Source organism: Engystomops pustulosus, chromosome 3 (genome assembly GCF_040894005.1).
Source record: "Engystomops pustulosus chromosome 3, aEngPut4.maternal, whole genome shotgun sequence".
Taxonomy (NCBI): Eukaryota; Metazoa; Chordata; class Amphibia; order Anura; family Leptodactylidae; genus Engystomops; species Engystomops pustulosus.
Genome location: NC_092413.1, coordinates 66,555,826 through 66,577,839, shown reverse-complemented (window position 1 = coordinate 66,577,839; position 22,014 = coordinate 66,555,826). Strand labels below are relative to the sequence as shown.

The following is a 22,014-nucleotide window of genomic DNA, read 5'->3' as shown; positions in this document are numbered from 1 at the left end:
GACGTTACCTTCATATAAAAAAATATCTAAGCACTGACCTTATGAATGAAAAGAACATACATTATAGAAACCTAGCACCAACTCCCACTGTACAAAACAATAATTAGTGTTGTTTGAGAAAAATTTTTTTATTATTATTAGGTCTAAAATTATCGGAATGTATATGACTCTGTTTAAGAAGGAATGCAGAAAATTTACAGAACATATACTGCAATGCATAGATATTCACTAAAATCTAAAATATCTTTGTGTGTAAGTATACCCGCTGTAAAAATGTTTAAGACACAATGTTCATAAAGATACTGTGGTTTTTTACATCCATTCTGTCCATTCATTGGTATTTGTGTGATCACGGACGATAGGATGTAAATGGACGGCACGGATGGGAGAAACTCAACCACTTTCGATTGAGGTGCGGTTGTTCATTTTGACACATTATACATATATAATCAGTATGTTACTTCCGTATAATTGTCTTAAGTAATAATTCATCCTCTAATGCTATATGTGTTTGTCTTCTATTAGAGATGCGTCACAGTCTCAGGGGCATAGTCAGTGGACTCCCTGGACCACCGCAGGGGATAACAACACTAGCCACAACCCAGGAGCGGAGTGTAAGTGAACTCCTGGTCTTCGCCAGAGCCCGAAGCAAAGCGGGATGGTCTTGCTGCTCCGCGGGTGCTCCCGTGGTGGAAGCCAAGTTAGGGACACCGGGACCACAGGAAGGCATGACCACGGGAAGGCAGGACCACGGGAAGGCAGGACCTCGGATGGCTGGCAGGACCTCGGATGGCTGGCAGGACCTCGGATGGCCACCACAGGACACCAGGACCGCCACAGGACACAGGAACACGGGAACACCAGGGAGCACCATAGAACACAGGAACAAGGTGGAACACGGGGATCACAGAATCCACTGAGGCACCTGGAAACGCTCGGGAACATGGAGGGCTTTCTTTTCAGTAACAGGACATGAAGATCCGGCATGGGATGCTGGGAGTCGCCAGGCTATATAGCAGAGCCTTGATGCCAGCGCCAATAAGGAGGACGCTGGCCCTTTAAATTCCTGAAGAGCGGGGTGCGCATGCCCTAGCTTCGGGAGCGTGCGGCCTCGGCAGGAAGCAGGAGCACGGCCTCGGAGGAAGCCTCGTGACCAGATGTAGTTTCCCTCATTTGTCTGATCATGATTGTAGCTTACTGTTCAGGCTCAGCGGGTTTTGAAGACCATCTAATTTTACTTTTGATATGTTCATATAAAATTACGCAAATAATGAAGGATTTGATGTTTTACTGGTGTCTCTTGTAAACAATTTGGCTTTTTATAATGATATTATAAACTTAAATCTATGTTGAATATTTGAAACATTTTGCTGTTCACGGACGCATACTATGTTGGGCTTTTTCCCTTCTGGCGAATCACCTTCCTTTCACACACATATCCAATACAGGGATTGGCTGCTGTTTGTTTTAAATTCTTATTGTGTGCGAAATGCGTAGGCTAAGTCTCTGCCATGTTGCTGTATTTTTAAAATGAAGAAATGCCGCGATTTCTCATCATTTTGGATTACTTTCACCTGCAGTCCTAGCAGGTCATGCAGAAACAGCACTCTGAAGGATTGAGGATTCCTCTATGGATTTCCAACCATGTGTGAAGACTTGAAGATGATCGGGGTGAGCCATATTATTTCCTTTCTTCTTTGTTTGCTGAGTGACTTGAAGCACGCAATTATATGCGGTAAGTATATAATTATCTATATGATTGTGCACAAAATGTCACTTAGACAGTCCACTTATGTTAAATGTAGAAACTCACGATTCCAGCAGCTTTTAGTGTGGTTTATTTCTATGATAGAACACCACGGACATGGGGCATTGAGCCGCAAGTTCTTGCTTCGGCGTTCAAACAACTCACATGCACATGCGTGTGGTTCAGGTCCACTTAGCTGGGTTGTGATTGCTGCAGGAAGAGTTTATTTTGTTGCTGAATGCAAGGTAAATAGTTCTAGTGATCTTCCTCCTCTGTCTGTTGAACTGTATTGTATTAAGGAGAAGTAAAAAAAAGGGGAAATTTCTTGCGATATGTATTTCTCTCCACGGAAGGAGTATCACTGTTTCTGGGCCTCTTTTCTGCTCCTTCCTCGGTAGCAGCTGCGTCCATTCATCCGACAGGACTGCTTAGTTCCTTGCATCGGGAGCTGTACAAGACCTTGACTTCACTTATACAGGACACAAACGTGAGTGAGTGGATACTTTTTTGTTTTATACTATTGTGTTGCTCACCACCTCTTTCCCCTCTGGTTCAGCAAGTGGTGCCGGTGCTCATGATGGGTTTGAAAGAGAAAAAAAATGTGGAACCCGTCAGCGTGGTAATGTAGATTCTTCTGTCCTGGTTTCAGCCCCGGGAGGATGTCTTATGGTGTCTTCGTGAGGTAAATAAGGGGCTGAGTCCTCCAGGCTCACTGAACTGATAGCTGTGCAGAAGTCTGGTTGTGTCTCATTTTCCCCTTTTACCACTAGGAGTTGCTCAGGCTCAGTGGCTTAGACTTGGCATATAGCTGGTCCTTCCTGTTTCCAAGCTCTTTGGTGAGGGGTGAAGTGGGGGTTTCGTACCTTCTGCCCTGACGTTTGTATAGCAGCAGTCCCGAAGGGAGAGTATGTCTCTTTTTAATGAGGTCTGTGCTTGTCTCTGTAGTGTGGCGCCCACATGCCTTTGCATGCTAGGTGGTTGGTGTTGTTGCTGCTGGAGCAGCATTCTCCTGAGAGTGGACCCTGAGGCTCTTCACTGGGAGTGGGTGGTTGTGTTGTGTCTTGAGTAGAATCTGTGGTCCTCTGATGTGTGGAGAGAGCCTGGTTGTTACTGGAAGGCCGCTGGACAGTTCGTTGCTGGGAGTGGCTACCTACCCGAGGTCCCATTTTTTCAGGCCTGTAGGACGGGGTGGTGTTGGAGTGGCGGAACGCTGATAATCTGGCTTGTTCAGCCCTGTGTGCTTGTCCCAGATGTTAGAGGCTTAGTATTCGTATTTTGTGGCACTTTTGGGCAAAGAATGTCTCCAGATATCGATGGATTCTAGTCCTGGCTCTGGAGCTCTGAGAATATGTGTCTTGCTCTCTTGGTGGTATGCCATGCCCCCCAATATATTGTTAGTTAGTAGCCAATTTTCAGATGTTAGACTAACTAGCTGGTGAACATAACATTTAAGAAACTAAAAATAACAAATTTTTAAACATTTTCACCAAATTTTCATTTATTTTAAAATTAATATAAAACATATAAACTAAAATATACCACCATCATGATGTACAGATAAAGCATTTTAAACATATAGTGACAGATGGCAGTTTTAAAAAAATGGGCTGTGTCCTAAAGGTGAAAATGAGTCCTTAAAGGGATATTCCCATGAAGACAAGATTCTTAAATATACTAAGAATAACAAAATGACACATTCTTTATAATTTAGCATTTCACAAATATAATTCCAAACTGTCTGTCCTTGTGTATACAATATCAGTCGGCCCAGACTCCGACCATAAATCTTCAGATTTTTATGGGCAGACAGGACAGATGCAATGTAATCTCTGCCCCTTCCATTACAAGACGAGATCACACATAAACACATAGCCACATCCTGCAAGCAAGCAGCGTGCATGTACTTACTGACATAGTTGTACTTACTGTTATAGTTATAGCTGTGTTAGCAGGGTGTTATTGTGTGTTATATGCATCTCATGGATCTCGTCATGTTTAATTTCTCTTTTTCCATTTGTCAGATACTAGTAAATGTTTAGAAGCTAAATGAAAGTATAGATAAACCTGTACCCTGATAATCTGACCACATTGTCAGCACACATAATAATGTGGCTGTTTAGAGATTCCCAGCCCACACTGAGTAAAAATGTACAGTAAGGGGATTAAAAATTATACTTTTTGGGGCAGATTTACTTACCCGGTCCATTCGCGATCCAGCGGCGCGTTCTGTGTGGAGGATTCGGGTCTTCCGACAATTCACTAAGGTAGTTCCCCTGATGTCCACGAGGTGTCGCCGCTGCGCTGAAGTTCGTCGGAATGCACTGAAGTTCACCAAGCCGGCCGGGTGCAGGTAAGTGCGTGTCAAGCGACACTTTTATTTTTTTTAAATGCAGCGTTTTTTCCGAATCTGTCAGGTTTTCGTACGGCCCACCCCCCGATTTCCATCGCGTGCACACCGGCGCACAATCCAATCGCGTGCGCCAGAAACCCATAATAATATATATTATTCTTTTATATTTTGCCAAAATATTTCAGTAAGCTGACAGAATGCAATACAATTACATATTCAGCAGAGGCAGTGGCATTGTTGTCAAAAGTCTATAAGGCAAAAGGTCCCTTTCACCTAGGCATTGTAGGGACGTATATGCATCTGCATAGATGCCTATGGTGCCTATACACGTGTTGCACTGTACTGTACCATGCACAGGGGAAAAGATAGAGCATTCTCTATATTTCCCTGTGTTTGCGACCATGTGGAGTGCTTTGCAATGGAGAGGGGAAGGGTGCAGGGCTCACCCCTTGTCCTCTCCAGCACGCAGCCATGTGCTGTTGCCGTGCCGTAGCCCAGGAGAGAGCAGTGTGAAAGTAGCCCAAAACGGAGAGGAACCACTAGATTTATAAGTTGTATGATGCTATTTATTTATACAGTATATACATACACATATATATATATATATATATATATATATATATATATATATATATACATACTTTTCAGACTATAAGACACAGGCATGTTTTAACTAGAAAAAGTCTTGCTAAAAAGTGCCTTCATCTTATAGACCGAAGATCAAGAGCATCCAGCACTGCTAGACCCTACTGACAGCTGTCCTGCTTCATCCTCTTTTAGGAGACATCAGTGCCTCTGCACTATTCTCCCTCTACTAGCCATCCCATTTGTAACAAACTAGGACCTTACATAAAATCATCGAGTTATGTGACTTGAAACTAGAAGGTTTTGATCACATGGGACAAACAACCTGTGCTCTGCAGCTAGAGCACATGGAGATTGGAAGTAGTTGTGGGGGTGCAAGAGAGGGAGAGGGCAGGTTATGCTAGCGGGCTGTTGGATAAAAAGCTGCTGAAGGAGCTATTAATAATAAGGGGTTGAGAGCTGATCATATAAATGTATGTGTATCTGTATGGAGAAGTTTGGGGGTAAACTAAGGGGATGGGGAGCTATGGGTATGTATGGGTTTTAGTAATTATAAGCAGTTGAGAGCTAATGGATAATAAAGAAGGGCAACTGGTGCTTGTTGTTCTATAAAGAAAGTGTAACCACTATAGGGCATGATGTATGAGGAAAACAGACCATATCCAAGTGCAAGATCCACCTTGGCATAAAGTAGAGAAAGAATGACACTCACCCTCCTTGCTGTTCATGCGTAGATAATTGCACAAATTTTGTGAAAATGGAAAGGGAGTGATGCAGAGGTGCTGTACACAAGCAACAGCCATTTCACATGTTTAGCGCTTGTTCTGGCTTGTCAAGTGAGATCTAATGGTGTGTGTGGACAGAGGAGGATTAATTAAGTAGTGCTACGTGTGTGCAAGGTAGCAGACCTTTCTGAGTACAAATGTAGCAGAGCTACTGAGATGTGTGTGTGATAACTAGGGAATTTTGAATTGGTGTCAAATAAATCATAGCTAATATGTTCAACAAACTTTAGACCCCTTCCCCTCCCCTTCCCTCGCCAGGCCAATCTAGTCCCCTTAATGACACTGTTTTTGCAGTTTACCTAGTTTGTTTTCCGCTATGAGCACTTGAACTTCAACTTTAAATTATATTACACCCTCACTGCATGGGCACAGTTAATTAATATATAGATCTATATATTTAAGAAAGATTAAATAAATGCTTTTTTTTTCAGTTTTTTTACTTCCTTATTTTTATTTATTTTCTACATTTTACTTTTCCAGAGTTAATGAAATTGTTCTACAGCAACAGAGGTAAAATATTACCTTTTATAGTGACAATTTGTCATTATATTTGCTATGTCTAATTAGATCCAGGAGCAGTCTACAAGTTACAGCATTCTGATGAGCATGTGTTTCATCATGGACCTCAATTCCTCTATTCTTTGCACAGCATTGTGTTTGATAAACCTAATAGAGAGAAGCAGTAAGTACCACTTAAGGTTTCTGTATAGGATCCCCTTCTGCTGCATGCAGTGGGACACACAACTCTTGACTGCCGATTGCCTCCTAAAGCCAGTGCCATAAATACACAACAGCGTGGGACCAGGACCAGCTTTTATAAATCTTCAATAGATTAATCAGCAGTAGTTATTTCAGCTGAGGTCTCTAAAAAGTCTAATACCCTAATGTAGACAATATACAACAGGGCCAAATTACTGTTGTTACATGCAAAAATGCATGAAATTATCTTTTATGGAGTCTAATGTTCTGCAGAAATTCATTCATTTTAGAAAGTCAGCATGTTTTTTTTGTTTGTTTGTTTTATTTACTCACCTCTGTCAGTTTTTGTTGTTGCCATAAACATTACAGGTAATCCAATTGCAGATGAAAGGATCCAGTTGCAGACATTAACAATTTTGGCATTTCGTGGTGTCCTGAAGTCTAGAGCTTTAACTGGATGGCAGACAGCTATATATCGGTCAACGCTCATTGTTGTCAAAGTGAAAATACTTGTGAACATATTATAGTAGTCTATAGATATCACAATTTTACATACAATATTGCCAAAGGGCCATGTTCCCATAAGGTAGTTCACACTTTGAAAAGGCAGGGTACTTGTTGCCAGAGCATCTGCTAAAGCAAGATTGAAGATATAGATGTTGGTTGCTGTCTTCATTTTGGTGTACCTATAATATACAAGAGTTATCTATGAGACATACTTGATTTCCATATTTTCTTATACATAAAAATACTGTTGGAACCTTTCACAAAGCCAAACATTATAAGACATTCTTCAAATCAAGCCAAATCTACAAGATAGTTGTATATGTGCTATGTGTTTCTGCAGTACTCTGTTAAATACATAGTATAATTTATTGTGTCCCATCATATCATCCAAAATGGGCGCAAATTGCGAAACAAAATTATACACCGGTACAATCACATCCCTCTAAAATGTATTTTGTGTATACCTGCCCAACCTAAAGTTGGGCAACTTCACAACAATACAAAATGAAAATGGAAAAACCCTGTAGATTCAAAAGTCCAATTCACATAAATAACACACACTACCCGTCCAACCACCCTCATCATGGCATAGGCATCAGCATTTATCATTTATTCAATTTCTATCTTACACATTTAATTAATACCTTCAGCATATTTTCACCTGTAGATAAAAATGGTCCAATAGTTTATATTCTCTCCAATTAAACGTTTCCCTTATTCTCCAACCCTTGTTTGTTTTGCAGTATAAGTATATTACCAAAAGATATGTAAAATGGCAATTAAATACAGATAAAAAGGCATATATGTTAAATCCAGTCAAATTAATTATAACACCATGATAAGTCCTTGTGGGATGAGAGGTGTAAAGTGTAAAGAATAATAAAGTGTGACGTGTAATGTCATGACAATATTGTTTTGAGAGATCATCCCATGTGGCGAACTATTGGGGAGTGAATACAATGGTAGAAGGGAAGGGTCTACTAGAGGTGATATGATTCTTTAAGAATGTGGGTTAATTACAATTGGTGAGTGCACAAATGTCTTTTGCCAAATTTGGGAGACATTATTTACCTAGTGTATAGAGGAGGAAGAACAGTTATATATTTCACAAATGAAATGGAATCATGGATTTCTCCTAAAGACCCAGCTGAATCCACAGTCTTTTACTGCATAACCTTCTTAATTTTACTTTCAATAATGCTTCAACTTCTCAGAAACCTAATTCCACCTTCCATGGGTTATCCAGCAAACACCATATATATACCATAATGTACATTTTATTAAAACAAACACACATATGTAGTGCTGCAATGTTAACCCCTACGGGACGCAGCCTCTTTTGGCCTTAAGGACGCGGCCCCATTTTTCAAATCTGGCCTGTGTCACTATAAGTGGTAATAGCTTTGGAACACTATGAGATATCCAGGGATTTTTGAGATAGTTTTCTCGTGACACATTGTACTTCAAATTAGTTTAAAAATTAGAATGAAATCTTTAGTGCTTAGTTATGAAAAAAATAACAAAATTTGGCAAAAATTTGGAAAAATTCTTTAGGTGTTTTATAGGGGTTAAGACAAAATGGAGGTGAAGTCTACGAATTGTAATATTTTTTCACAATACACTCATTTTGGGTGGAAAATGAAACATTTACAATGGATTAAATGAAAAAAGGCTCCACACCGATACCCTATATGTGGTGATAACCCGCTGTATGGGCGCAAGGTTGGGCATAAAAGGGAAGGAAGCGCCGTCCAGATCAGATTTGCTATGTCACATTGTACAGGCTATAATTTTTTTCTTTTTTTAATATGGACCTATAGGGGCTTATTTCTTTTGCCACATGAGATGCACTTTTCTGGTACGTAATTTGGGGCATCTATAGCTAATTGGTGAGATTTTATTAACTCTTTGTTGGTGGAGGAAATGAAAATCATAAATTTTTAGGAAAATTTTTATGTGGTTTTTTTTTGGCCGTTAACCATACCATAAAAATAGTATATTATTTTTATTCTATGGGTTGCCACGATTACGAAAATACCTCATTTATATAGATTCCCCCCCCATTTTTACTGAATAAAAAGTAATTTGGCAAAAATGTTTTAGCATCACCGTCTTTCATATGCATAACTTTTTTACCTTTCGACTCACAAATCTGTTTAAGGGCTTATTTTTTGCAAAAGGGATTGTTCTTTTAAGTGGTCTTATTTTAGAGTGCATAACATTTTTTAAATCACTTTTTAGAGCATTTTTATAGGGTTATATTAAAAATTTTCTTTTTTTGGAGCTTTTTTTTTATGGGGTTTACTTTGCGGATTCTGTTTTATTGTGTCATACAGATGCAACTTTACCAAAATGTGGGGGTTTTGTGCATTTTATTCAATTGTACTAAATAAAAACTAATTTGGAGAAAATCTTGTTCATTTTAGCATCACCATCTTTTCATATGCATAACTTTTCTATTTTTCGTCTTACAAATCTGGTTAGGGGCTTATTTTGTGCAAGAAGAGTTGTTCTTTTTAGTGGGCTTATTTTAGAGTGCGGAACCTTTTCTGATCACTTTTTAGAGCATTTTTTAAAGGTATTAATTAAAAATGATCTTTTTTCTGAACGTTTTTTGCGTTTTTTTCCTACGGCGTTTACCGTGCGGGTACAGTAATGATTCTGTTATTATACAGATTGTTACGGACGCAGCAATACAAAATATGTGGCGGTTTTGTTGAACTTTTTATACTTTATTGAGTGTTTTTATGGGAAAGTGACATTTTAGGGGCTTATATTTGTATGTATTTATTTTTTATTAGTGTTTAGTGCTTTAGTGTAGTGTTTAATGTTTTTACATGTTTTTACTTTTCCATACTTGAACTTGAACCAGCGATGGTTAACACTCGCGGGTGTTAGCGTGCGGTGTCATCTGTGATAGACATCTGACAGCTGCTGCTTCTGGTGAAGGCTCCGTTCGTGAGCCGGTGCCAGAAGCAGGACATTATAGCACGTCCCCGTGCGCTTAGCATCTAGCTGCAGGGACGTACTATAACATCCTGGTGCGTCTAAGTATACTATATAAAGTGAATGAGTTTCTCATCTAATAGCTAAACTATATTGATAGGACAATAACCAATATTATTATAACAACGTGAAGACCAAATTTGGATGTTAACAATACAGTGATTTACAAAATACCACAGGTCACAGGCTCACCTCACCAAATATAAAAAAATATAATTGGAAATAGAAATATTGCTGCAGTAGATATATTATATGAGTCCTAGATTCACATAGTCCTGAGGTATTGTGGACACTGGGGGTCATTTACTAAGGGCCCGAACCACATTTTTCCGGCGGGTTACCCCAAGTTCTCAGTTTTGCTGCATTTTTTTGGCGCACGCAATCGGATTGTGGCGCATCGTCGCCGGCATGTACGTGACGGAAATTGGGGGGAATGGCTGTAAGAAAACCCGACGGATTTGGAAAAACCGTCGTATTTAAAAAGAAAAAGAATGTGTCGCTTGACACGCACTTACCTGCACCCAGCGTAGCTTGGTGAATTCCGACGGACTTCAGCGTAGCAGCGGCACCTGGTGGACATCGGGCGCACTAACTTAGTGAATCCTCCACAGAGGACCCGAATCCTCCACAGAGAACGCGCCGCTGGATTGCAAATGGACCGGGTAAGTAAATCTGCACAATATTTTTTAAATAATCAGATGGGTTTTTAGTGATCTAAGTGTTCAATATAATATTGCATGTTTGTCATATCTAGTAGTATTAATATAATGTCTCAGGTAGATAATTGTGAAAGAGAACAATGAATTGTACGATGGTTACACTTTTGTAAGTGTTAGCTTCAATGGAGCTCTGATGTAATTGACAGAGATTAAAAATTCACTCGTAAATCTTCGCTTGTTGATATATATCAGTGGTTCGATAAACCCATCTTTCATATTGCTATATGAATAAAGTTTTTGTCCAACAATAATCCTCTAAAGGTACAATTGTTTTGTTTTCAATTCACCTACAGTAGTAGTACCAGCCATGGGGAACAGATTCGGGCCCAGTTATGCCAATTTTTTTATAAAATATTAGAAGGATAAGTTGATCATTCCTAAACAGGGTTGGGGTCTGGTCCTCTGGCGATGTTACATCAATGATATCTGTGTGGGATGATACAGATTGAATCTCTAAACACCAACTATTACAACCTTGTTTCATCCCCAATATCAGCTAGGAAAATTTTGAATTTTTAGATTTGTCCATTACAGTATGCAACAAAAAACTAATATGTAAATAATGGATATATAAGACAGTTGCCATCTACCCCAATGGCTCATGAATGTCCCATATAGACAATCTAGACATTTAAGAACAGAGTCCTTAAAATCAAATGTCAACAGCATTCTTATTTCTTATTTAGTTTATCAGCTGTCCATGTAACACATTGTTAAAGATATCACACTGGACTCAGACACCATTTTACATATTGTCGGACATTTTAAAGATTCAGTATTTATTTCATATAACTTTGTGTAGTGATAACTGAAGTAGGGTGGGGTTCATCCCTGAGCAAAGCACACAAAGACTTAGTGCTCGCTAGCACCACCTAGAGGAAGGTATCCATGTGAACATCTGGGCATTTTATTTATGTGAAGACAGCCAATAGTTCTACATTCCTTTGTGTGCTTACATCCAATAGTGTTGAATTTCAAGGGTCAAACGCTTGTGTACTTGCACGCCCCTTTCAGAGTATGTTTTATGACTTTCCAGATAAGAGTTTCAGTGCCAAAGAGAATAAAGCAGTCTTGAGCTAATTTTCAGAAAGGACAGTGTGTCTTTCCTGGTTTACTCCATTCCAATCTGGAATACAGACTCTATAATTTGAAAGTCACCTTTACAATGATTAGGGGTTTGAGCCCCAGATAAAAATCTATAAGAATTGGCGTCCTTTGGGTGGCCATACTTTTATGGAAATATATGACCATCGAGGTGACCTCCGCAAGAGTCCAGGCGGCCGGTGACCAGAACTGACAATGAGCGCTCGTCGGGGTAAGTCAAGTTTATTTTTGTCTACCTTGACTGTAGTTTTGTTTCACTGGCTGAAAGGGTCTGGGTAAGGTCATCTCCTTGTGTGATAATAGGTACTTTGCCTTAAATGTCCATAAATAAGAGTATGTTCACTATGATTGTGGCAAAGGATCCCTTGTAAGGTAATTGACAGAGACTGGATGGTGCCTATGTATGTTGTAGAAAAAGGTCTGCAGTGCCCTCTTGTGAATTGTTGATGTAGTTCAGAGAGTTTGTGATGGTGTTGAGATTTTTGTTCATGTAAGCTCTGATAGAATCTGGAGGTTTGCAGAAACAAATTCTGGCCAAATTTACGACCATTCCTTCGGGATTGGGATCTGCCCCGTGATGCAGTAGTGACAGTAGAGACAGTAGGGACACTGACGGGAATTTTACATTTGAGCGTTAACTCCTTGATTTCTGAAATATTGTGTGAAGGTCTCTAATTTGTACTTACTGATAGGTAGCGGGGTAGTCTGGAGCTGTATTTATAGCCCTTGAACAAAATAAGGTATTCCACAGATTCCACAAAATTGGTAGTGAGCAAAGTAAGACTGTAGCTGGACACTGCAGACCTAAAAAGGCAACTGACATAGTGTCACCCAGGAAAGGTAAAGAGTGGGTAAAAGGAAGTTATGAAGTATTGAAGTTTTTGGGTATGTTAGATGATTCCCTGAGTGTGCAACGGTAGGAGGCAGCACTTGATGAAAATGGCGGCTGGCTCAAAGACAAAGAGTGGCACACCCAGGCAGAAGGTTGGCTTGATGTAAGTAGAGAGTTAATGACAAAGGGTTGGACAAAAGTGGATGAAGTTGATTACTGAAGACTTAGACCAGTGACTACGGACGGACCAGGACAGAGTGACAGGAATCCTAGAGAGTGCCCATTAAAGGAAGAGATGGGCAATAAGGGACATTTCAAAGTTTTTGATGTGGAAAGAATTTGAGGGAAAAGAAAGAAATGTAGCATCTTCTGGAATGCAGACTAGCATGCTCTTAGACTCCACCCCTTTATCTGGTGGTTAGAGAAGATGACACGCCCTACCATGCTTCAGTGGCTGCCATCTTAAGTCAGTTTATTTTTCAGTGGCGGCCATCTTAAGACAGTATATTTCCTTCAAGTCCCTGAAACTTAATTGCCTATGATTCTAATCTGTTGGCAGCCATAAAGGCTGGTTGTGGGTAGCAGTGGAGCACTATTGAAGGGCCTGAACAGATTTCTGATATAAACGCCGGCTGAGATGATTTCATCTTATTTCAGTTCTCTGTTCGGATTATTCTTGGATGTGCAACGCTGTTTGTTTGGGTATGGTCATCTCTGTTAAAACTTATTTGATTCTGACAATTGCAGAAAAATTACTAGAAAAAGTATTGCAATGTCTCTGGTACCTGCTTTCTGGAGTTGAAAGAGTTAATCAGGGTCAGATCTGTGGGCAGCTGTGCAGCTGGGCTCTGTCTTATCTGTGTCTGTGAGAAGTGGCCTTGAAGCACACAGAAAGCATCTGTCTTGAGTGGGGGCGACAGAGCTGACAGCCTAAAAGACTTAAAGGAATTTGCTTGTGATAAGAATACAAAAAGACAGTATGATGTGACGTCCTCCTGTGTACCCCACGAACAGACTAAGCAAGAACAAGCCTCCCAACTGTATTACAGAGCCTATGACTGACTTTTGTTCCTTTTTGCTTAAAAACCAACACAAGTGTACCTGACTTCTGTTTGAGACGTTGGAGTCTGGCCAGAACTTTATAGAGAGCACAGAACACTAAACTAGAGATGGTTAAGAGAATCCTATATGTCTAGATGAGATAAAGTGGAGAAAGGTGCAGACTAGAGACATCTCAGGCAGACTCGTGACAGAAAGCCAGGAAGAACAGAGACTAGTTTCAAAGACCGCGCCAAAGTGAGACTGAGAGAAAGTTGGGTTCCGCTGACAGCCCGACCCAAGTGGGCGTTACGGGGAGGAAACATTACTGAAGTGACTTCCCACACTCTAGGAAACGTAGACGGCCCCAACGGGGCAAGACAAGGGGGGTGGTAATGGACAAGGATGTCAGCAAGAACAGTCCCCCTCTTCTGAAAGCCCCCCCACAAATAGAGTTAGTGCCTTTCATTGTAGAACTCTTCCCTGTTGGCAAATGTTTTCCTCTCTGTGCCCCTAAATGAAGATATCCAGTACCTATTTGCCTTTACCAGTCCGGTATTCCGGTATACCTGGTGCAGATTCCCACAAGGGGGGTAAAACTCCCCCAGCCAGTACTCCATGCTACACGGCCCTACGATGAGTAGACTGGCAGACTAGCCCCTTTTCAGTATGCGGATGACCTACTGTTTTTGTTTGCCAGGGTGCATTTATTTACCTTATGTGTTTTCTGTTCCAGATGGGTTGCAGTTTCCAGAGACAAACTCCAGTATTGCCAGGAGAATGTGGTCTTCCTAGGCCACTGCTTCTCAGCCACAGGCAGATACCTGACAGAGGAAAGAAAGCTGGCAGTCCAGAATGTGTCCCTGCCCGGAGGCCCTAAGCCTTGTCACATGTTTCTAGGGCTGGCCAGCTCCTGCAGGCCTTGGATAAGGTCTGCTGCCCACAGCCTGATGTTGCCCCTTTCTGACTGCATTGCCTCTTCCCAATTTGCCCTTAGTCAGGAGGCAATTGATGCCCCGGCCTTAGGCACATCCCACTGGATCAAATTTTTGTTTTATTTTGCACTATATTTATATAGAGTATCTAGGCAGGTGTCTAGTCCAGGAACGTGGTGGCCTCCCCAGTGGCCCACTATTAGGCCCGTTTAGACTCGTCGTGAGGGGAGCCCCTCAGGTGTCAGTAGCTGCAGCCAGCAATCTGCTCAGCAAGGCCAGATAGTTGATCCCAGATCCTAGGTCAATCAGTTACTATGTGAACCCCACATACCTTACACAGTGTACCCAAGTACAGCCCAAGCATCTGAGCAATGGCCAGACAGCTCAGACTCCAGTGTGCACTCCTGATGCCCCAGGATACACTGATAAGGTGCACAGCTCACAGGTGCACAGCTCCTTCATTCTGTCGCCAGTCTTTCAAGATTCAGAGAGGGGGGAGAGAAGGGTGATTAACCCAGATGTTGAGTTTTTCTCATAGATGGCTCCAGGTCTGCAGGAGAAGACAGACGGTTCTATGCTGGATATACAGTGGTCAGTGGCACACATGAGGTAGTACAAGCAGAACCACTCCCTCCACACAGGTCAGCGCAGGAGGTGAAGTGATGGCACTCAGGGAAGTGCTACAGATGGTGCAAGGTAAAAGGGCAAACATCTATACTCAAGGTGTAGGTCTGGGGTCTAAACACGACTATGAACCCATATGGAAGGCTAGAGATTTCCTCACCGCTGCAGGGTCCCCCTTTAAGCATGGCACGCTGGTTAAAGAGCTCATGGATGCTCTCTTACTTCCACAAGAGGTAAAAGCACACACAATTTGGTAACTCCACAAGCCAAGGGCAAGGATGTGGACGGGATCGCGAAGGCAGCTGCACAGATGGAGCCCAGAGACTGTCCTGAAGTCTCAGCGGTGAGTTCTGAGCTAAAAGTTTGATCCACAGGTGTTCCAGTCCCTGGTGGCCCGAGAGTCATCAGAAGTGAAGGAAGTGTGGAGGAAAGCTGGAGCCCTGATGCTGATGGGACCTGGATGCTGGGAGAGAGGGTGTCCCTGCCCAGAGCCCTGTGCCCGGCGGTAAGTCAAATAGCCCATGGACACACACACACATCCAGAATGGCCATGCTAGTGCTCATAAACCGCAAGTGGTTTGCCCCGGGCATTACTACCCCTGTCACTAGACCAGTGAAAGCCTTTATAGTCTGTACCTGCCACAGCCCGGGTAAGGTGGTAAAGACCCCACAGAAGGTGACACCCAAGCCGCTGTATCCATTCCAGAGACTGCAGACGGATTTTATCCAGCTACCAAAAAGTGGTACGTAGGAATACGTGCGTGTGTGCATTGATCTCTTTCCAGGGTGGCCAGAAGCTTTTCCCATGACCAAGGCTACTGCCAGAGCTGCAGCCAAGAAGTTGGTGAGTGAGATTATACTGCAGGTTTGGACTTCCAGAAACCATAGAGTCCGGTCGCAGAACCCACTTTACTGGACAGGTAAAGACTGAAACCTTGTCCCTCCTGGGTGTAGAGCAGGCCCTGCAAACCCCTTACCCTTCCCAAGTTAGTGGTAGGTTTGAGAGACTAAACGGCACTCTTAAGTTAGAGATCCAGGAGGCCATGGAAGTAACAGGGAAACCAACGGCGCGAGTGCCTTCCTGCTGCCCACCATTCAGTTAGGACCACCCTTAACAGAAAGATGGGATTGTACCCCTTTGAAGTACTTTTTGGCTGTGCACCCACACTAGGCCTCTACTTCCCACAGACCCTGCAGCTGATGGCAGGAAACAAGGTGGAACAAGCCACAGTTGAGCCAGGCTTTGGAAAAGGTCAGCAAAAGTGTTTCTGATCCCTTTTTCAGATCCAGACAGAGGCCTCAGGATTAGAGATGAGCGAGCACTAAAATGCTCGGGTACTCGTTATTCGAAGACAAACTTTTTCCGATGCATTTTTCAAGAGGACCAAGGCTCTGCACAGGGAAGCTTGGCCAAACACCTGGGAACCTCAGAAAAGGATGGATACACCATGGAAATGGACAGGAAACAACAGGGGCAGCATGCATGGATGCCTCTGAGGCTGCTTAATCGCACCATTATGCCAAAATTATGGGCAACAGCATGGCCATGACAGAGTGACTGAATGAGGCTAGATAGCATCTAAAACATGCAATAATTGACCCTGACACTATAGGGGACGGCATGTAGAGGCAGCGGCAGCAGTGGCAGGCTAGCTCTCATCACTTATTGCGTGTTGTGTGGTCCCCCTCATCAAGTCCACCATGTCCCAGATGGCCGACCAGGCGGTAAGAACCATGACAGGAGAAGTCCCGGTGTGGAGGATACCATCTTGTTGAAGAACCAGCCTGTTAATAAACCTATAAACTATGGAAACACAATTATATAATTTGAGTGTGCAGGCCTGTAACCCCCGAGTGACTGGCCTCCAGGGGATCTGGTGAAGAGTTAACAAGTCCAGCAGGTAAGGCCTACCTGTGGCTACCTGTGGCTACCTGGAGTTTGAGGAGGTCACTCTGGACAAAGTTACAGGCCATGCAAGACTCAAAAGGGGGAAATGTTAAAGATATCACACTGGACTCAGACGCCATTTTACATATTGTCGGACATTTTAAAGATTCAGTATTTATTTCATATAACTTTGTGTAGTGATAACTGAAGTAGGTTGGGGTTCATCCCTGAGCAAAGCACACAAAGACTTAGTGCTCGCTAGCACCACCTAGAGGAAGGTATCCAGGTGAACATCTGAGCATTTTATTTATGTGAAGACAGTCAATGGTTCTACATTCCTTTGTGTGCTTACATCCAATAGTGTTGAATTTCAAGGGTCAAACAACCCAATAGTATTGCCCGCTTGTGTACTTGCACGCCCCTTTCAGAGTGTGTTTTATGACTTTCCAGATAAGAGTTTCAGTGCCAAAGAGAATAAAGCAGTCTTGAGCTAATCTTCAGAAAGGACAGTGTGTCTTTCCTAGTTTACTCCATTCCAATCTGGAATACAGACTCTATAATTTGAAAGTCACCTTTACAATGATTAGGGGTTTGAGCCCCAGATAAAAATCTATAAGGGCATTTATTTACCTTTTGAATTATGGTTTAGATTATATATTGCAAATTTAGTTTCCTATGTGGTGTGTTTTCCATAGGATCATATGCTATTGTATGTTGTAACTGGAGATGGGCGAATTTGTTAAAATTCGGTTTGTCCCGATCCGAATCGAATCATGACGAATCAAGTTAAAAAACAGGTATTTCCTGGCTGCAGAGAGCCTGTAGGGTGTTGTAGAACATTGTGCCATGCTTAAATATGCATAGGGAGCATGGTTTGGTCTTCAAACAATGCTGTGTTTTAGTATGACACGCACATGACAGCCGCGGCTGTAGTGCTTCACTCTTCACTACCATGTGCACTTACATAGGCCAACTTCACCAAATAAGCAAAGTGGAAACGCAGCCTGACAAGGTAAAGTCTGTGCCAGCTCGAAAGGACTGATCCGAGGGCCAAGATCCCACTATAACATCAAAGAGTACACTCTTTTTACACTGACATCAGATGTTTCCATAAATTACTGCAGAACCTGTTCTGTTAAACGCGGATACATGTAAAAACCCACCTAAAGAGTGGAGAGGGTGTCGGCAGTAATTTTGCATTGACATCACTGATCATTTTGCCCTTCTTTTCACGCGTCAGTGTCCTCTTTCAATCGGTCAATAATCCATCAGTATTGCTAAAGTCAAAAACAAACAGGAGTTATATGATCCAGAGATAAGCAGCAAATGGGATATTTGCATGTCCTGTGTATTCTGTATCCACTCCTGCCTTTGGCTTTCAATCCTGAAGCTTTTCATGCTTCTGGCAGATGAAATGAAAGGGGAAAATCAAACAGTGGCAACGCCATATAGTGGTGGAGGGTGAAAACAGCATTATGGAAATCACATGGTGTTCCAGGGAGACATTGGTCAGTTGGCAACAGCATGAGTAGGCTGCAGAGAGGCACAATGACAAATTATGGAGGTGGCAGAAACAGGGTAGGCCACAAAGTGGCACAATGACAAGAGTGTGGAGGTGGCGGCAGCAGCATTAGCAACAGGAGGCCACAGGTGGCTGCAACATGGAGAGCCACAGAGTGGGACAATGGTATAGTGTGGAGGTGGCAACAACAGGAGCCCACAGGTGTCAGAAACATGGCAGCCACAGAATGGTCCAATGACAGAGTGTGCAGGTTGCGGCGGAAGCAGAAGCAGCAGCAGGAGCCCAATGGTGGCAGCAACATGTTAGCAGCAACATGGAAAGCCGCAGAGTGGGACAAAGGTATAGTGTGGAGGTGGCATCAACAGGAGCCCACAGGTGGCAGCAATATGGAAAGCTACAGAATGGTCCAATGACAGCGTGTGCAGGTTGCGGCGGAAGCAGAAGCTGCAGCAGGAGCCCAAAGGTGGCAGCAACATGGTGGCAGCAACATGGAAAGCCACAGAGTGGTCCAATGATAAGAGTGAGGAGGTGGCGGCAGCAGCAGGAGCCCACAGGTGTCAGCAAGATGGTGGCAGCAACAGGGAAAGCCACAGGGTGGCACAATGATATAGAGTTGAGGTGGCATCAGTAGCAGCAGATTGGAGACGCCACATTACAGTTTTCCTGAAAATATCAGGCCTTTGACAAAAAAGAACTCCAAAGGTGGCACCAGCAGCAGCAGAATGAGATCAGAGGTGTGGAGGTGGCGGCAACACGGTAAACTACAAAGTGGCACAATGGTATAGTGTGGAGGTGGAAACAGTAGCAGCAGCAGCAGCAGGAGCCCGCAGAGTGGAACCATAATAAAGTGTAAAGGTGGCATCAGTAGCGGCATCAGCAGGAGCCCACAGGGTGGCACAATGATATAGTGTGAGGGTGGCATCAATAGCAGCAGGAGCACGCAGGGTGGCACAATCATATAGTGTGAAGGTGGCATCAGTAGCAGCAGCAGCAGGAGCTCGCAGAGTGGCACAATGATATAATGTGAAGGTGGCAACAGTAGTAGCAGAAGTAGGAGCCCGCAGAGTGGCACAATGATACAGTGTGAAGGTGGTAGCAGTAGCGGCGGCAGCAGGAGCCCGCAGGGTGGAACAATGATATAGTGTGTTGGTGGCATCAGTAGCAGCAGGAGCCCGCAGAGTGGCACAATGATATAGTGTGAAGGTGGCACCAGCAGCGGCACCAGCAGGAGCCCGCAGGGTGGCACAATGATTTAGTGTGTTGGTGGCATCAGTAGCAGCAGCAGCAGGAGCCTGCAGAGTGGCACAGTTATATAATGTAAAAGTGGCGGACAATTCCAGTCCCTGGTAAAGATGGTAGGAGGCAGATGGAGCAACTAGCTGCAGATGTGTGGCATCAGGTGGGTGGCAGTTTCAGAATAGTGGCTGAGGCAGGTAGTTAGAACCCAGACTCATTTCTCAAAGTTTGGAGGAGGCATCATGGCTGATCTAATCCGATGCATTAGGCATTGGGGAGTTGAAATCAGATCCAAGCCTGATTGATCTTGACAAATGTCAGTCTCTCAACATTACGGGACAAGCGGGTTCTCCTTGGGGTAAAGATGGCCCGCCCTGCACTGAACACCCACTCTGATGCCACATTACTGGCCGGGCAGGACAGCTTCTCTCCTGCAAACCCTGCAAGTCGCGGCCATGCTTCAAGTTTGGCTGCCCAGTAGCCCATGGGATCCTCTACCCGAGGTGGTAAAGTGCTGTCCAAGTAGGCCACCACCTGCTGGTGCAGGATATGCTCCTTGTCCTGCGGCTGGTGGTGGTGGCGGCTACCCTCCTTTGTAGACGGGTGAAGGAAGTTGCTCCCTAAGGAATCCAGACTTAAGCTGCTGCTGATGGAGTTGCTACTCCTCCTACCCACCCAGCTCCCCACAGCAGCCGTGGCAGTAGTACGTGAGCAATGACTGCCAGGAATCCCCCGGTCAGACCTGACAGAGGATGGACAATGTCGCACATAGGCAGTGGCCAATTGTGTGCACAGTATTTCTCTATAGTACGCCAGTTGTTTCTCCCTCTCAGCAGCTGGAAAAAAGTCACCCATTTTGACCGGTAGCGAGGGTCCAAGAGGGTGGAGAGCCAAAAGTCATCCTTATGGCGGATGTTGACTATTCGGCTGTTACTAGTTAGGCAAAGCAGCATGCTGCGGGCCATCTGTGCAAGTGACTCTGAGGGACTCCCGGGCCTCATCTCCACTCTATACTGCCACGGTGCTCCTGGGTCATCAGCCTCGTCTTCTACCTCCTCCAGATGATCCTCCTCTCTTTCACTTCCACTCACCTGAGTGGAAAAACCACTGATTGCACCAGACTTTGCTTGTATTCCAATGTTCTCCTCCTCCTCATCCTCCTCCAGTTCAGCCCCCACCAGACTCATGTGGCCGTGAGATGGAGTCTCCACTTCTCCATTTCCCTGACCAGACAGATTTTGCAGCATGAGTTCCAGGACATAAAGCAGTGGAATGACTTTATTCATCCCAGAAATTTTTTTTTCCAAAAAGGCAGTGCCAGCCCTTCACAAATATGTAGAACAGATGGTGGGCCAGTCCTTGAGCTTATCGGTTTCTTCGAAGGTGCACAGCAGCGCGAACGTGTGGAGCTGTAACTACGGTTAGGGGCCGGTACATGTCCTTTACGGCCCATTGGGTGAATGTGCTTCCCGCCCAGTCGCATCAACAACTTGAACAAGAGACGGCGCTTTCTCCTCCACGTTGTCAAACTGCTGCTCTTGCGCCAGTGTCCGCCACCTCCTTCTCCCCCACCACCACCTTCTCCCCTTCATCAAGTCTAAGTGCTGCTCCATCATACCACATGTGCAGGGCACAGCGGTGTCACGCAGTTCTACACCTGTGGCTTTCTCCTCGACAACTGAAAATCGGAACCATGGTGACAGACAATGGGAGGAACATGGTGTCTCGCTGCACCGAGGAGGGATGGCCCATGTGCCCTGCATGGCACACGTGTTTAATCTCGTTGTCTACAGGTTCCTCAAGTCTTCCACCCATCTGCAAGACATTCTAAAAATGGCCAGAAAATTGCATGCACTTCGGCCATTCTTAAAAAGCCAAGCACACCCTCCTCGAGTTGCAGCGGCAGAACGGCCTCCCCCAACATGGGATGATATGTGATGTTTCTACCCGTTGGAATTCCACCTGTATGAACAGAGCAAAGCCATTAATGATTTTTTGATGACACAAGCGGACCAGAGTACTCCCCTGTGTATCTTTGATGTCAGCCAATGGCAGTTCATGCGTGACACCTGTCATTGCTCAGGCCACGTTATTTGTCAGTTGCCAGGACTGCCGGATGAATAATGTCATTCCACTGCTTCATGTCCTGGAACTCATGCTGCAAAATCTGTCTGGCCATCTCATGGCCACATTGGTGGGGGCTGAATTGGAGAAGGAGTAGAACATTGGAGCACAAGCAGAGTCTGGTGAAATCAGAGGTTTTTCCTCTCAGAGGTAGAAGAAGAGGCAGATGCACCGTGGCAGTATACAGTGGAGATGGAGGCCCTACGATTCTGACGCTGCCATCTGCCTAATGCCACTCATCTGCTGCCAGTTGCTCCATCTGCCTCCTACCATGTTTACCAGGGACTGGAATTGTCCGCCACCTCCACACTGT

The 22,014-nt window shown here is 43.8% G+C and overlaps 1 protein-coding gene across 3 annotated transcripts in view; it reads right to left on the bottom strand.

The window, feature by feature from the left end:
- OPRM1 (opioid receptor mu 1) overlaps positions 1–22,014 on the bottom strand; it is a 158,992-nt gene that overhangs the window by 32,438 nt on the left and 104,540 nt on the right. For 2 of the 3 annotated variants that reach the window (XM_072140977.1, XM_072140978.1), the window contains one exon: positions 6,500–6,852. In XM_072140977.1, the coding sequence (XP_071997078.1) occupies positions 6,500–6,852 (353 nt within the window). Of the gene's footprint in view, positions 1–6,499; positions 6,853–17,982; positions 18,097–22,014 lie in introns of all 3 variants that reach the window. The other variant, XM_072140979.1, reaches the window with a different exon arrangement.